General features: G+C 36.4%; 1 protein-coding gene across 1 annotated transcript in view; it reads left to right on the top strand.

Moving 5' to 3' along the window:
• pdia5 (protein disulfide isomerase family A, member 5) overlaps positions 1-18,152 on the top strand; it is a 56,926-nt gene that overhangs the window by 19,597 nt on the left and 19,177 nt on the right. The window contains exons 4-13 of the mRNA XM_081368257.1: positions 673-756; positions 867-912; positions 2,507-2,599; positions 3,896-3,956; positions 5,266-5,333; positions 7,152-7,243; positions 9,859-9,930; positions 12,311-12,447; positions 15,680-15,750; positions 17,765-17,928. Of these exons, the coding sequence (XP_081224383.1) occupies positions 673-756; positions 867-912; positions 2,507-2,599; positions 3,896-3,956; positions 5,266-5,333; positions 7,152-7,243; positions 9,859-9,930; positions 12,311-12,447; positions 15,680-15,750; positions 17,765-17,928 (888 nt within the window). The remainder of the gene's footprint in view (positions 1-672; positions 757-866; positions 913-2,506; positions 2,600-3,895; positions 3,957-5,265; positions 5,334-7,151; positions 7,244-9,858; positions 9,931-12,310; positions 12,448-15,679; positions 15,751-17,764; positions 17,929-18,152) is intronic.

Below are 18,152 nucleotides of genomic sequence, written 5' to 3'. Positions count from 1 at the left end.
AAATAATGAATTTCATTAGGATGTAATGCAATGCTAAGCATGCACCAAATCTGGAAGAGCAAAGACATCAACCTCACAGCCAAATGCAGTTGTTTCCTTCGGCAATTGTGTTTCCTATATCAACATATGGATGTGAAAGCTGGACTATGAAATAAAAAAACTGATCGAAGGAGGATTGATGCCTTTGAGTTGTGGTGTTGGAGAAGGCTCTTAAGAATACCATGCAGCAATGGATACCAACAGAGAGGTCCTGGACTGCATTAAACCAGAGATGTCACTTGAGGGAAAAATGACCAAACTACGGCTCATCTTGGCCGTGTGATGCGAACAACTTCACTTGAAAATACTATGATGCTTGGCACAGTTAGTGGAACAAGGAAAAGAGGCCGCCAAAAAACACGTTGGCTCGACACCATCAAAAGTATCACCTGCCTTGGCATAGAACAGCTGAAAAAGGCGTTATGCATGGCGGAAATGGCCCATAGAAACGCCCAGAGTCGGATACGACTATAATGGAATTCCAACACATGAATTAAAAAGGAAGCAATTATTAAAATTAGAAATTTGTCCAAGCTGATATCTATCAAAACAACTGTTTTATATGTACTACTATGTGTGATTATTTTATGCGATTTGAATATTCATGTTTTTTCTGTACGTTTCCCTCCACAGGGATTCAGAAGGCCGCAAACTCTGTAAAAAAGTCAAGGTAGATCCCAGCTCAAAAACCAAAGGAGTCGAGGTCCTGCATTACAAGTAAGAAAAGTCTTCATTTTCTGAGATCCAATGGTAGATGAAGGTCTTACGAATTATTCCTGAGAACCATGAGCTCAGCAATTCATCTTGTAGTTTTGTATTCCTTTTAGGGATGGGACCTTCCACACGGAATACAACAGACCATCCACATTTAAGGTAATTTTTCAGAAAATTGCATTTTAATGAAGGCATCTTTAACAAAAATCACAGCTTTTTTGAAGCCTCTTTCAGAATCCAGTTTATTAATATTTCTTTGTTAGACACATGGATTGACAATCCGCATTTTCAGAAAATTTCGTCTGTGCATTTTTGGATGCATACTCTGTCATCTGTGAGTGGATGATTCGCTCTTTGTTGTTATTTATCCGCTTGACGCCCACAGTTTCCCCATGGCTGTTATTTCATAGTACTCCGCCTCAAGAACCAGAAGTCCAAGCTTCATAAGTAGACGAATCAAATTTGTCTCCCATTGGTTTCTCTCACCTATCTCATTCTCCACACGCCTTTCAGCTCAATTATGAGCGAATGTGACGAGGCATTGATGAATGGCTCTGGAATGAGAAGAGCTGTAATGTGAATATGTTAAAAATGAATGAGCTGAGCTATGCTGGATGATGAAACAGTGATGGGACATGTTCGCTGGCGGCACTGGTGTGGAAAAAATGGAGAGCTCTTTTTAAATGTACCTGCTGTTAAGTATCACATATTGCTCTTCATTTTCCCTTGGTATAGCAATAACACTGTACTCTGAGCACTTTATGTCAAGGGAGTGATTTGTTCCTAATGTGTAGGATTCATAGATTAGGAAATAAGTTAGTGTAATTGTGCAAGAGTGAAACTTTTTTCATTGGTGATAAATCTCCATACTTTTTATGTTCAATTTAGATCATGCTTAGAACAAGTTTGGAATATTACCTAAATTAGCAAAATGACCAAAAGTCAAAATTTCAGTAGTTAAAATGTAAATGTTCAATAACCAATTTATGCCACTGCAAATACTAATATGCCACACACAATGTAACACTCCTTTTAAAAAAGTAAAAAAAAAAAAAGAGAAATACTAAGAACTTATGAACTGAAAAATATTTGTGGTTGCATTTTTATTTTATTTTATATAAATTATTTTAGTAGCATGAAAGAATATAATACTTTTATTTACTGCAGGATGCATTAAATTGATTAAAAGTTAAAAATAAATACTTTTTGTTACAAATAAATCTATTTTAAATCAATGTTGTCCTTTTGAACTTTCTGTTAATCAAAGAATCCTCAAAAAATGGATCACAACTTACACAAAAATATTAAGCAGCAAAACTGTTTCCAACACTGATAATAAGAAATGTTTCCTCTTGAGCAGCAAATCATCATATTAGAATGATTTCAGAAGGATCATGTGACACTGAAGACTGGAGTAATGATCCAAAATCCAGTTTTGCATCACGGGAATAAATTGCAATTAAAAATATATATAAAAATGGAAACCAGATTTTAAATTGTAATAATATTTCACAACATTATTGTTTTACAGTATTTTGATCAAATAAATGCAGCCTTGATGAGCATAAGAGACAAAACATTAAACATTTTTGAACAGTAGTGTACATTCTATTATTGTAGATCCGTACCTCTAATCTCACTGTGATTCACTGTTAAAAAGAAATAAATGCACTTGCAGTTTCTTTTGACAGTGAAAGATGATTCTCCAATGGTCTCTTTTCAAAGTGTCTATCTATTCTCACTTCTCTTTTAGTCCATGGTGGCTTTCCTGAAAGACCCTGCAGGTGCCCCCCTGTGGGAGGAGAACCCTGAGGCTAAAGATGTTGTTCACATAGAGTCAGAGAAGGTTAGTATCGCTCTCTGAAGCACACTGCAGCGAAGATCGGTTTTCTGCTGAGTATTTATCAGGTGTGGGAATGTCACACAGAACAAAAGACTTGTAGCTGAGCAATCTGCATCAGAAGAACCTTCCTATTCGTCTGTCTCTAGAGGCTAAATCTGGCAGCTGGACTGTGTATCCAGGAACAAGTGTGGTTTTAAATGCCTGAAAAAAGTTGAATCTAAAATTTCAAGACACAGGGTCGAAATTATAATTGATAATATTTTCCAGACATTACAGTAGTGATAAACATAATTTTTGTCAGGAAAGTCAAACTATGAATTCATGGCCCTACCATACACCTGCAAGTGTTTTTTGCTAGTTTCAGCCCGACGCAGTTATCATTTTCACATCCTGCGCCACGTTGTTTATATAGTAAATGTACAGTGCTATGCATAAGTTTAGACACCCTTGCTAAAGTTGACTAAAAAGAGGAATAAAAAATCATCTTTTGGAAATTGAACTTAATGCCTTAATTTAAAAAAAATAGGAAAAGTCCTATGTGCATGTCCTAGAGGCATGGAGTACTTTCCATAAGATCATCTCTCAATGCAAATCAAACCAGCTATTAGGCTAACTGAAATAAAACCATGCCAATCTCTAGGTATGGTGAAGGCTATGTGATGATGCTATTGCACGAGCAGATCCGTTTGCATTCTGGTCCAGTCTTTCCGCTGGCAAATTCCGCCATGTAAATAGCAATTCACCATGGCGTGAGCGCAACTGGCCTTTAAATGGAATGGGAGATGAGACTCTGATTGATTTATTGCACGTTACACCCAAAACACACCCATTAGGCTACTCACTAAGAGAATAGGGAAAACCCTTTTAGACCATGTGCCAGGCACGCCGACCACTTTTCCCATCGTTAAAGTAGCAAAAGTGGATTCGGACACGCCCTAAACGCACTTGCGCTTAGATCGTTAAAATAGGGTCCTCAATGTTAATTAAATATTTTACATACTTAAATTGCGTTGTCCACCTTTAATAGATTTAAAATAAATTTAGTTGAATGTTCTGCAATAGCATCTTTTTAAAAACACATATCAGACACTGCAGATGACGGTGGCAGATTCAGTCAAAAACAGCCACACTGTGCTGGTGTGTGATGGAGTAATGAAGCAATATATTACATGCTAATGAAAGAGGCTAGGGAATCTCAGCTCTTCTTTGTTGTTTTTGAGATTATTTGAAACTTTACTAAAAGTTATAGCCACTCAACCCAGTGTTTGACTCACTCACTTTGTCCTGTTTGGCTCGCAGGATTTCCGGAAACTGCTGAAAAAAGAGGAGCGGCCCATTCTCATGATGTTTTACGCCCCATGTGAGTCACCCCTGTTTGTAATCTTCCACCACTAGACACTTCATATGATGCAAACTGTGTGCAATCATGCAAGGTGTGCCAAATTCTAGCAAAACAGAACTTGTAAAGTGTGATTGAGTGTGCCTGCAGGTTGTGAATGTGGTTGTGATCTCATTAAGATGTCCAGCATTTGTCAATGTACCATTAGCAAAAGTTTAACTTCCAAAGACTCATCTTGATTCCTTGTGTAGTTGGGTTCCTTGTGTAGTCTTGATTCCTTGGGTTCCAGAGGAGCCCAAAAGCTCATTACTGCAATAGTTAAGTATTGTAGATGAGGAGTCAGCTGAAATCATATTTAGATTGACATTTAATTTTTTCCCTCCAAGACTCCAGACAGTATCCATTGAAAAGTGCTTCTTAAGGTTAAATTTAACTTGTAGCCAGAAGGTGAATTAGATCATCGCTATTACTATTACTCATAAATAAATTTAGGGAATAAATTTAACTTGCAGTTTGGGGTCAGTAGGATATTTTTTTAAAGAAATTAATAATTGTATTCAGTAAAGATGCAATAAATTGGTAAAACATTTACAATGTTATGGAAGACTTCCATTTCCAATAAATGCTGTTCTTAATAATTTTTATATTCATCAAAGCCTGAAACAAATTTAACGGTCTCCACAAAAATATTAAGCAGCACAATATTTTTCAACATTGATAATAATTAGGCAAGTTTCTTGAGCACCAAATCTGCATAGTAGAAATGTAAAAGTTATTTTAAAGTTTAATAGTATTTTACAATATTACTGTTTTACTGTGTTCTTGATTATATAAATGCTGTATTGATGATCATAAGAGGTTTCTTTCAAAACCATTACAGTATCTTACCAACTCCACTCAGATTTTGGCAACGGTTTAAGTTGGTCACATGGATTTGGCACTTTGACCAAATGGAAAGCTGCTTGGTTTAAAAGTGATGGTAACACTAGTTTAGGGTCCAATTCTCACCATTAACTAGTCGCTTATTAGCATGCATATTATTAGGATATTGGCTGTTTATTAGTACTTATAAAGCACATATTAATGCCTCATTCTGCATCCATAATCTACATCCCTTAATAAGCAATAATTAGAAGTTTATTGAGGCAAAAGTCATAATAGTGAGAATTGGACCCTAATCTAAAGTCTGACCAAAGGGACTTATGTGTTTGCTGTGATTTTATACATTACTACACCATTGACAACAGACCGTTTTTTTGCCAATGAATTTTCGGCTAAAATGTCACTAATGTGACCGCACCTTAACCTCTAACATCTCTTCTACATGTAGGGTGTGGTGTATGTAAAAGGATGCAGCCCATTTTCCAGCAAACAGCCACTGAGACAAAAGGAAAATATGTAAGTACAGTAGCATGTTAGAATCATGGCATTTTGATTACTCTGCTTTCCTTTTTTTTTTTTTTTTTCGCTAGACTCTATCTCAACCAAAATTATTAGTATTACTTTACCATATCTGGTACAGTTGTTGAATCACTTAACAGGTGGATGTTTTGTGAAACCATTGATGTCCCTTTTTGACAGAACGTTTAGTTCCCCCTCATTTGAGCAAGAGGCAATTTTGCCTAAAAGCCCTTCTGCTGATTTCATAGTACAGTTATAAGATGTACTTCCTGCTGTTGAAGTCTATGGTGAAGTATGGATTATATGCCAACTCAGCTCAATATCTCTATGTGCCCTGCCGGGAGACTCAAAGTACACTTCACCACACATTTTTCTCTCTCAGTCCTTCCCTTTTTTTATCTCCCTCTGTCTTTCTCCCCATCTCACATCACAGAATGTACACAGAAGCACAAACATAGATGGTTGAACATTCATTCAATGTCAAATTGTCCAAAGTGAAACGTTTTTAAAGGAGAAAATGTGAATGTCAAAGCTGGAATGTTGTCAACGTGGAAGCTTGCGTAAGTCAAGAGAACATTTGTTAGTATCGTGCAGCTGAAGGTTCTTATGTTCCTTTTATTCAATGGTAAACTGAAAAATGTATCGCATAAAGAAAAAACACACAACAAGGATAATTTATTTATTACTATTATGTTAACAATAAGGTTTAACATTACTTAATGATGCATTAGGTATCATAAACTAATAATGAACAATGCTTGTACAGCAATTATTAATCTAGTTTAATGTTAACATTTTTAACATTTCAACTTTCATGTACTATAATTAGTATAAGTATTATGAACATTAATTAACAAGAAACAGTATACTGTATGATCATGAACCTGCATGAATAAATTCTATAAAAGTTAATTCTTTGTTTATAATACCTAATGCATTAACTAACATTAACAAATTGAACATTATTGTAAGGTGTTACTATATATATATATATATATATATATATATATATATATATATATATATATATATATATATATATATATATATATATATATATATATATATATAGTAACACCTACAATTATTTTTCCCCACATACGGAGGGATATAAGCAGTATTCATTTCTCTAACCCTGGACTGATGAGTTAGCACTAGAAAATAAGCTGCTCGTTTAGAGATTTAGATAATGAATGCTATGGACGCGATGTTTAGATTTGCTGCCTCCTGTGTTTCTGAGTTTCCACGTGCATGTGTCGAGAAGCTGATAGCGCTGCAGAAACATTGATGGATTTAGGAAGTAATCGCTGGTCAGCAGAGTTTGTCTGCATATTTTTCATTGGCCTGACGGATGCAAACAAGGCACCGGAGACGATTTGTGACACTCTGGGATAATATGCATTTATTTTAGAATTCATTATCAAGCATGGCCTGTCATAACAGTGCACTTTGTTTGAAATTAGGGCACAAGCTATAATTTTTCAACTTAGCAATGTGACACACCATAGAAATGGATGAGGGTTTTTTTTTGTTTTGATGCATTCAAACACAAAGTAATTTGAGTCTGTAGTGACTTAAAGTAAATTTTCAACCCAAAATGGTTTGAAATTGTTTTCGGGATGCGATTAGCATGTCAGGTCAAGCCTGCAATGTCATGAAAGAGTTGGATATTTACTGCGTGCCACTTCACTGCATGCCATCTCTATCGACAAGCTTTCTGCGTACACTGATGTGGCCATTCATCTTCATTTTCCTGTGTTTGAGGTGCTAGACAGGGATTGTTTGTTTGGAAGCTAATTCATTGCTTTGGTGTAGGTGTTGGCTGGGATGAACGTGCACCCGGCGGAGTTTGACGGGCTCAAACAGGAGTTCAGCGTCAAGGGCTACCCAACCTTCTGCTACTTTGAGTAAGTTTGATTCTTCGTAAAAACTTCTAAACACAAACAATGTCACCAATTGAACTGAATCAAATGGACTAATTTGCCAAACATTGGAGCTGAGTGAAATAGCTATAAAGGATCTTTTTATATTTTTCAGCCTTTTGATGTCACAGTATATATCTCTATTTATATATATATTTGCTATGCAATGGCTTAAATGGATTTTTATTATTATTTTGGTAGCACTTTATTTTACAGTCCTTTTCCCCATGTACATACTGTGTACTTATTATAGTAATTACAATAACTCAGTAATAACTAGGTACTAACCTTGATCCTACCCTTAAAACTAAATTTAACCAATGTAGTTACCCAGTACTTTCTTAGGCAAATACACTGTAATGCACATACTGTACAATAAAGTGGCAACCATTATTTCAACCAAACAGTCATTGTTGTCAAGTAAATGATTTAATTCCACAAAATATGAAGGACATTTAATGTAACTTAAATGTAAGAAACCTAATGGCCAAAAAAATTTTCATTCAAGTTTATGGTGCAAGCAAAATCATTGTAAGTATTTTTTAAGTATTTGATATATATCTACCAGCCCTACCCATAATACTTTTTTTCCCCCTTAAACCAGTTTTGCTTTATTATAACACTAGTGTTATAGGGTTATACATTTTGATGCATTTGTTCTGAAGGAGCCTGGGAAAGATGGATCAGAATGGTACTTTTTCTACAGTCCAATTAAGGGCCACTGGCTTCGTCTCATACACAACAAATGTTTTGAAAGGATTTTTGGAGACGTCAGTGCTTTTCACGAGTTACATGAAGTACATGAAATGCCAGCATCAAAACTGTCTACTTGGAGTGTTACTTTTAAATGTGGTAAATCAACGGTTTTTATTGTTTTAATTTCATGTTACTGACAAAAACACTGTTAAATAATGGCGAAAGAAAGAAGAAAGTCCAAAATAAAGATTTCCAATGAAACTTTCATTAAGTTATACTGTTCATCTATCAAAAGTTCCAAAAATGCCTAAAATATGGTAATTCTAGTAAAAAAAAATTGAAGTATTTTAAACTTATAGTTGCACAAAATGTTCTTAACTGATACACAACGTAGCATTGCGGGGGTAGAGAAGCGAAATGCATTATTTGAAAAATTACTCGTTTCTTCCTCAAAATAATCTTTGCATAATGCATATTAAATTCCAAAGGTTACAATGAATTCATTTCTAAGACATTTTTGGGGCAGCTTTTTATATGTAGAATGCTAGAACTAATAGCCTCAGCAAAAGGGATGATTTATGATTTTAAATGAATCAGAGAATGTTAATGTGTATTCTCTGCATGAGGCAATTTGTCCAGAGTCTTTTGCATGTATATTTATACTTGCGGCTGCAGCTGTGTGCATTTAGCTTCTGTTTAGTGCTCCTTCATTATACAGCTGTTTTAATTACTAGAAGGTAATTAAACACGGTCTTTCGCGTAAATGCCAGATCTTTGCGCCCACACCTCCCCACCTCATCACTGCTCTTTCGAATCACTTGATATTTCAGTAATGCATTCTATGTCTGTGATCACTGATCAAAGTAAGCATTATTTTATTTTAGTTTATTTTAGTTTAGTTTAGTTTAGTAAGGTTTTGAGTTCAATTGGAATTTGAAAATGGAAGGCAAAAATGTTTTTTTCAGACTCCAGATTTAGCCTGACACTAAAGTGATAATTCCGTTTGATGGACATGGGTTATACACTTCATTATTATATTTCTTTGTTTGGGTTGTCACAGCGCTTGTGGATCCTAACTGATTAGTGACAGTTACAAATGGCAGTCCACTGCCGGCGTCTCCGCTAAGCTCTCACTCGCTGCAGATTATTCTGAGTCACGGAACGGGAGCAGATGATGGCAGATAAAACTTGAGTTTCTGATGTTTGAAGCATTCTTCCACATTCAGCTGTGTTCAAGAGCATTTCTGTATACATTCATGATCTGCTTGTGCTTGTATGGATTAGTAAGAGCACAAAGGCTGCTTGCTGAGCTCTTTGATTATGCTAAGAGCCCTGGGCCAAATGGCTTAATTAGCTTTGAGTCAAACGCTCGTTTAAAATGTTTATTTTGGATGGCAAAAAGCGAGCAGCGGTCTTGGGTGCCTTGCGTCTTTTTTGTGTGGGTACAAATATCCTACGCTGTCTAGTGCAATTTATGTTAAGAAAATAAGTGCTAATAAATATTGACTTCTCCCATTTAGTGTGTCCTTTTTTTTGAAAGAAGGCAAGATTTGAACTATTTTCTTTTTTGTAAATCAATGCTAACAGCTTTAAACAAACTTTTCTGTTTTACAAACTTTTGGCCATGGTTTTATACAGACAGTAGAGAGAGGACAGGAAATAATGGAATCGTGATAGGACACGATCGGCCTGGATTGATCTGGAGTCTTATGCAAGCACTGTGGCATGGGCATGTTTGCTAATCACTAAGCCACGGCTCTGACCTATTTTACAATGCTCATGATGAAATTAAAAACACATCATGCTCATGATGAAATTATTTGTTTTTGATTGGATTTCCTCAGCCAGTTTATGATTAATCATAAAGAATTATTCTGTCCTTTTTTTGTTCTTTTTCCAAAAAGGAAGGGGAAATTCTTGCATCACTATGAGAATTACGGAGCCACCTCCAAAGACATCGCTGATTGGTTGAAAAAGTGAGTCAATAAATAATCTACACTTTTTTTCAGCTTTCAACAAACACACACAGCCTCTCTTCATTCATTCTAACACCCTTTACTATCTTAAAAGCTGTAAAGAATCACCATGTTTTGAAGAGGTGTGACATCTCGGACTTCTGCCCACGGTCTCCACCATTATCCAGGGGGTGTTTTACAGGAACTGTGGTGTGAAAGAAATGATGTGCACTGTAAAACACTGGATGTAAACAGTCCTCTGTGCCTCCTAACAGAGATGTGATGAGGCTTTAAGCTCTCTGCAGTGTCTTAACCAACTATCAAACTGACAGAGTGACAGCCTATGTACAAGTCACATTTGAATTGAGTGCTATAACAAGACACATTAATAGTTTGTTAGAAGCCTTGTATTTTTAATGCCAGTAACCAGGCAAAAAAATCCAGTGATTGGTTGTTCCTCAAAAATTATCACTGATGCAAAATGCTAAAAAATATAAAAACAAAATGTTTTAACCCAAATTTGGGTCAAATATGAACAAACCCAACCGTTGGGTTAAAAATGAAATTTAAAAATGTAACCCAACAACTGTGTTTGTCTAGCCTGGCAAGCCAGACCTACATCAAGATGTTAGGTCTGGCAACTCTCCATAGACACGGCTCAATCCGAGGGGCGGGATAAACGGCTGTCTTTCAAATTCCCTCTGCACGCAATAGGACAGCGCTTCACCCAACCAGAGCGTTTTCCCAACAGCGGAGCTAACGTTAGAGTTGATAGATTCAACTTTTGAATCTGGCCGGCAAAACTACGAACACATCTTCCTTTTTTAAGAATGACTTAAGTGCCGTTCTTTGCTCTTTTCTCAAAGAAAAACTTAAATCCAAGTCCTCCAGAGTCGCGGCCAAAGCCGATTCGAAAGACTGTTCTCCAGCAGCAGCAGCCATTCTTTGTTTTCAAGTAGCAGGGAACCGTCGCAAATCTGTCGTCATTATGTTAAGCCTGCCCCGCCTACTCTATACACGATGTGATTGGCCTGACCCAATTTAGGTTTTTACAGCTCCGAAAGTCAACGGAGAGTTGCTAGACTACCCTGGCTGCAAAATAAATTTTGCTGCCGCTAGGGTGCATCTAGATTTCTAGGCTAGTGTTTGTCCATATTTGACCCAAATTTGGGTTAAAACAACCCTGCATTTTTTCGAGTGTACATTATAAACACTTAAAAGTATATGAACACAATAAAAGTTGCTAACCAATTCGTTTGGAACTAGCGTTTTCAGTCAGCTCTTACCATTTTTGTGTGCTGTATACCCATGAGACAGTCAGTGTAGGGACTGTGGGTGGTCTATAGTTTGTGAGAAACAGAAAATCATTATTGCAATCCCATAAACTATATGATAGCTGCAGTTGATTGACTGACTAATACAAGTGCATGTTAAGAGATTCCAATTGTGACTTCCTGCTCTCAAAACACTTGCAGATGTCCCTGGCTTGTCTTGTAGAATTAAATTTGAATGAAGTAAAGTAGGGGTGGTGGGCGATCTTCCCAAAAAATAAAGTTATGATCCTATAACACATAATCACCATCCATGATCTGAATCACAATCTTCCCAATGTTGAGATGTACTATAGAGAATATCCAGACTGGAACAAGCCTATGGATTTATCTCTTTGTGCAATTTAAAACACAAAATTGAAATATAAAAAATCAGTTGTCAAAATGTTCACCACGCTTGAAAGACACATGATAGACACATATGATATAATTTGGCCAATCAGCACAGCCATCTAGTAGGCAGTCATTGTTGTCGTTTTAACATTATTATGAGGACATAAAAGATCAGATCTCCACGATTCGCTTGAGAAGTAGATTGTGGACGTCTTCAAGATCGATCACGATATAAAATCGTCAGATCGCCCACCCCAAAAGTAAAGTGAAACCTCTAGCAAACCCAACCATTCAGTGTACTTAATTTTGAATGAAGAAAAGGGAAAACATTAGCAAACCCTACCATTAAGTGCATTTTACCCACTGAATGGTTGAGTTTTCTAGCTGCCTCTGGCTAGTCTTTGTTCAGCCGATGCACTAGGAGCCAAGCTTTTGACTCTTTGCGCTATACGAGGGAATCACTTGGACTGTTCTTGTATGGGCACAGGGCCCATCAGGAGACAGATGTGAATTGCAGGCTCAGACTAGCTCTCTTCAGTCATGTGGGTGTGACTGTTCCCCACCAGATGTAGTGTACTGATGTGTACTGGCAGTGTCCAACTTAGAGCTTAGGTGACTCATTAGTCATCTGGAGAGTTTTGAGTCATGTAGCTGAGTCATTAAGTTCATAGGCTTTGAGACAACAAAAACATCGACTAAAGGAAATGATTTTAACTACTTGTGTTTATGTTGCATAGCCCTCAGCCTCCACAGCCTAAAACTCCAGAGGTGCCCTGGTCAGAGTCCAGCTCAGCGGTCTTCCATCTGACAGATGATTCTTTTGACACGTTCCTGCAGGAGCATCCTTCAGCCTTGGTCATGTTCTACGCTCCCTGTGAGTATTAGCAACACGGCTCTTGCTGGTCATGGTGACTGATTTTTACAATAATCATCTTTATTGTTTCTGGAAGAATATACTGTATCTATTAACCAATGTGATTTTAGGGTTCGGTTAAGGGATGGTCGTGGGGCTTGAGTGACATTCAAATTTAGGGGTAGTTAAAGGGATAGTGCACTTAAAAATTAAAATTGTCACTTATGTCATTCCAAACCCGTACAAATTCCTTAATTCCTTCAACTTGATCAATTAAAGCCAGTGACATTCACCTTTTTTGAGTTCTACAAGAGAAAGGAAATCCTACAGGGTTGTAACAACATGAGGGTGTGTAAATGATGACATAATTTTCATTTTTGGGTGAACTATCCCCACTTGTTAGAATTATGTTGGCAAGAAAGTTGTCAAAATCACTGAATTACCATGTTTTTTTGGAAATGTTATTATAATAACACCATAATGTTTCACATTCTAAGGTAGAACCATAGTACTATTTGAAGTTGTTGTGGATTTTTTCCCTAAACCCGACTATCTAGCGTCTACAAATCGACACTTAATAACCTTTATACTCCAGCTCCATGCGTCTTCAGTCGACAACTGGCTGAGTCTCTTACTATCTGGGTCTCGTCTACAAATCGACGTCCCCTAACGTCTACTGTCGACGTTTAGTCTATCTGAGTCTCGTCTACAAATCGACGTCCCCACTTGATATCTCCTAGTCTAACTTGTTTTCCTAAACTAACCTGCTGCGCAGCAGAAATTAACAGACAGACATCAGCAAATGTCCTCTAAATGCTTTAATAACGGCCGGGAGAGTCTTCGAGCAGTTCTCAGAGAACTCTCCCAAGAAGAATCAAGGCCGGAGGATCTCAGGCAAATTCCATTGAGACTCCCACCGTAAAACACATATACAACAGTTTATATAGAATCGGGGTATGGCATAAATGTCAGGCTGCATTACATAATTTCCCCATTATTTGATTGGTTCTTCATATGCAAACCCCTATGTTACTAGGTAAAGCAAACTTTGATCTTAATTATGACTTCATCTGTTAATCACAAGATTCTAACAGACTGTCTAGTTTCATTTCCCGAACTATGTTATTTTTACATACATACATACGCACACAGTCAAAGTTTTCCATTGGTTTTGTCATAGTACACCCTGTTCAAATTGTTAGATGTTAAAGTTATAAGGTTAGATGTTAGAAACATGGTTAGTTTAATATACAGTTTAAAATTTCCACGACAAAGTACATTGGAGTGTCATGTAAAATCATTGTACAGTACATGGATATTTTACAGTATGAGGATCATTACCAGTCATTTTCAAGTCTATTTAGGAGTTCAAAGAGAGACAAAAATCTTTTTTTTATATTGGTTGAATTGCACTTGTGTGCTGTTGATGTTTTTGTCTATCAATTTTATTCTCAGATGAATCTGCCAAACACAGATTTGCTGATTTAAGCATGTTGGTAGTACTTCAGTTTCTTGGGAGGTTGCTTTTATAGTGATTGTAGGAAGATGGCTCTCAGGTTTCATACATTTTTGATTAAACACTTCTGATAGAACATATTCATTTCCTGGATCCTACCAATCTGCCACTGATCCTATAGTATATACACAAACTCTCTCTCCACATGAATACACGGAGAAGGTATGGACTCGTTTACATTCTCATCAGCTAGACCAAATGCAATATCCTTGTTTAGACACAAACCTCTGTTCACATGCACGCAGTTATCATCATGCCAATGACAACATCGGTTTGTCCTCTCGACACACATAATCGACACTGCTGAGTTAGGTGGAAAAAAAATTACCCTTTCTCTGCATCGGATTAACTATGAGACGCAATGCATACTGAACCCCTTCAGTGTGCAAATTCCGTGTATCACTTCTATTAATAAAAAAAAAAACAGTTGCATCATTCTTAGCAAAAATGCAAACACATTTATAAATACGTGACCAGATTTTTTTCATATTCCCATAGTGTAAATAAATGCATAATAAATCCAAGCTTGACGTAGTGAGCTCTGGTTTACGTTTACTGGAAAGGCTGTTATGATTATGTAAGAGGTGGAGAATTGGAAAGGAATATCTTTAAATACTTGGAAGGGAAATATAATTTCTTTCCAGATGATTCTGATCATTTCATGTTGTAGTCTTTTATGGATATTGAGTTGCTGCTGTTTTCATGCTATGTCAATTATGCATGACAGCCCTGTTGGAAGAAAAAAAAAAAAACGGCCTTAAAAGATGGTTTGTTGGTGTTTAGCTGGTCTTCCAGTTTGACCAAAACCTCTTTAAAACAATCAAAGCAGGCCAGGCATCAAACCACCTCTGGCTAATCATTTATAGCAGGGTTTTCTAAATGTTCTGATGTATAAACACTACCTTTCGTAACTTTAGATTGGATTTATTTACACTGGGAAAGGTTTAAAACAGTTCCTATGCTCACGAGGCTGCATTTATTTGTAAAATACAGTTACTGTATGACACTAATAATGTGAAATATTATTACAATTTAAAATAACTTTTCTATTGTAATATTAATATTTTAAAATGCAATTTAATCCTATGATGGCAAAGCTGAATTTTCTGCAGCCATTACTCAGTATCACAAGATCCTTCAGAAATCAGTCTGATATGCTGATTTGACGCTTAAGTAACATTTTCTTTTTGACAACACAGCTTAATATTTTTGTGGAAACTGTGATGCATGTTTTTCATGATTCATTGATGAAGAGAACATTCAAAAGAACAGTATTTATTTGAAATCAAAATCTTTTGTATGGATGTAAAAATCTTTACTGTCGCTTTTGGTCAATTTAATGTATCCTTGCTGAATAAAAGTATTAATTTCTTTCAAAAAATCTTCCTGACCCCAAACTTTTGAACTGTTGCTTACATTTGTTTGTTTTGTTCAACAAAATCTTTTTACAGAACTACATGCGTGTTTTAGTTTTTCACACTGTTAAAAACTAATGCTGTCAACAGAATAAAAATTACAATTAATGTCATAATTTGTGATCAATCTAGAAAGCAGAGTGAAGTAGTAATATTATAAAGTCTGGTGAATGTAAAAAATCATTATGCTAGTGCACATTAACTTTGATGGCCCTACTGTATAAATTTTGTAAAAACATTTTTGTTTCTCAAACTTTTTTTGGTTACGTGCTAAAGTTAAAATGATTCACGTTCAGATTTTCTTCCTTGTGATGGTTTTTAGGGTGTGGCCACTGTAAGAAGATGAAGCCAGAGTATGATGAAGCTGCTGAGATCCTCAACAAAGACCCAGATGTGAGTTTCTTCATACTAAATCTCTGACATGGAGATTGTATATTTGCTTGTTGTAAAATTCATACATCCTTAGACTTTGCAAGCGGGAACATAGAGGCAGGATAGCACCTGTGTACTTAATGAAATGGTTTTAGATGTTTCATTTCTGCTTTGAGGCGTTCTTTGTAAAAAGTCTGTGTCCAATTGACTTGATTGGAAAAAGCCAATTGTAATTTCCCATCATCCTAGACAATTTAATAACACCCTGTGGCAAATCCCAAAATAATGTTTTACTCTTCAACAAACTTTCGATTCAGAATGTCTGTCCTTCCATGATATGATGGTTTTTTTTAAGCTTTAAAGTTACAACATGAGACAATTACAGTTCACAAACATCTCTGGCGATGTTGTGTGAGTGGTGTGTTTCTCATTTTCCAGGGCTGTCCGCTGTGCTGGCTCTGCTCTCTAGTCCACAGTTGCAGGCCAATTGCAGTCACCAGAGCCTTCTAGTTTGAGTATTTATCTCATTTTCCATTTCCTCTGTGCCGTCCCTCTGACCTTCAGCTTGGAGCTACTCAGAGTGATGCTCTTCCCAGAGTTCAATAACGACATGTTATGCATTATCTAATGCATGCTCTAGTCCTCACTTCTTCTCCCTTGAGAGAGCTGAAGTCATTTATTTTTCTCATTACTTTTGCTCTCGGCCATACGCACAGTTTAAAGAGAGAGTCCACGTGTCAAAAATATTTTGAATTTGCATTTTGCTGAGAGTTTGGAATAAGGGTGTTTAAATGTGCATATACGACAGGGTTGCGAACATGACATTTTGCAAGTGGATGGTGGAGAAATTGAAGTGGCCGAGCTTATCTCTCAAGTGTCTTGTTGAAATGCAGTGCCGTTGCTTTAATGAGATGTGTTTGTGTATTGGTTGTAAAGCAGTTTGGTTTGCATACACTTCTAATTGGCTCACAGATCCGATAGCTGTCCGTAGATTATTTGGCCCCTGCAGGGTTGGTGCCTCAACTCAAACACAATTCTTTGTTTGTGATAATGTCTCAGGCTCTCATTATAGATTTAAGGTATCCCACTGACAGATGTTTGCAAATAGAGGCAGTTAATTAAGTTTAAGCTGAGGAAACATTCATGATGACAATCCATTCTGCATCTATATAATGGTGGGAACAAAGCTGTGCCAAGTTGTGCTGTCATTTCATTAAAAGACTTGCTTGTTGTCTCCATAACTTCAACAAATTGATTGCTTTTAAAATGCATAAATCTGTCTATACATTAGGCCTTCGTGTGTAAATATAATTTTCTGCAATTTGTTGGGTATATTTATGCAGCGGTGTTCTTTGTATCCCTCTCGCAGAAAAAAATAACAGATATGATATTTCCCGAAATGCATCCATTGCAAATAATTTTTTGTTGTTGTTGTTTTTAAATCACATGAATTAATATGTTAACATTAACATTCCCTAACATTTTAAACCAGTTCGATATAAAGACAGATATATTCTATCTGTAGATAAACAGAAAGTGGTTTTAAAATGTACCATTTGAACTTAAATTTGAGATAACTGATGGCTGTATTCTCAATCTCCTCTCCTGAGCTTTTGAAATTGTTGAATAATTATGCATCTCATCTACTCCACCTACAGGAGGTCCCTTCAACCACAGAACACAATCAGTATTAAAATGACAGCCTGCTCTCTTCTCAAATTATGTAGCCTCATGATTTTAATTAAGTTGTGCGTAGACATTTGAAACTTAATGAGTTCCATAATTGCTGGAAAGTTTTTAGAGAGTGATTTGGATTAAAAATTAGTATCTCTAAATTGCTTGGCACCTCGATCACTTTGAAAAAGATCAGTTTGCACAGGCTTTTTTTTATTTAACAAATGGACCAACAATGTCCAACATGTAGGATCTATGTTTTTTATTATCTTTATGTATTTTGATTAATCAGCTGTCAGATAACATATAGTGTTGTTTTTAAGCTGAAACTTTCTCTCTTTATATATCTGTATGGTTTTAGAGCCCAGGTGCACTGGCAGCAGTGGATGCCACCATTCACAAGTCCATCGGAGAGCGGTTTAAAATCTCAGGCTTCCCCACAGTGAAGTACTTTGAAAAGGGCGAGGAGAAGTACACGCTTCCTCAACTTCGGAGCAAAGACAAGATCATCGAGTGGCTGCAAAAGTGAGTTAACTGTCTTTTCCTCTCTGCGGTTCCATGGTTTACTGACCATCAGCATGAGAAATTAAATTAAATGTAGGCTATTTATTATTATTTTCATCTCTCTCGCTACTGTCCCTATATTAAAGTGTAAAAAATGCCGGTGCTGTTTTTGCAGTGCATCTTTTGAGCCGTTAATGTGCAAAACAGATAAAACACAATGGCTGTTTTTGACTGTGGATGTAGTT

The sequence above is a fragment of the Scardinius erythrophthalmus genome (assembly GCF_964197995.2).
Source record: "Scardinius erythrophthalmus genome assembly, chromosome: 6".
NCBI classification, from domain to species: Eukaryota; Metazoa; Chordata; class Actinopteri; order Cypriniformes; family Leuciscidae; genus Scardinius; species Scardinius erythrophthalmus.
Note: the sequence above shows the minus strand (reverse complement) of the source record. Positions and strands in the feature narration are given on the sequence as shown.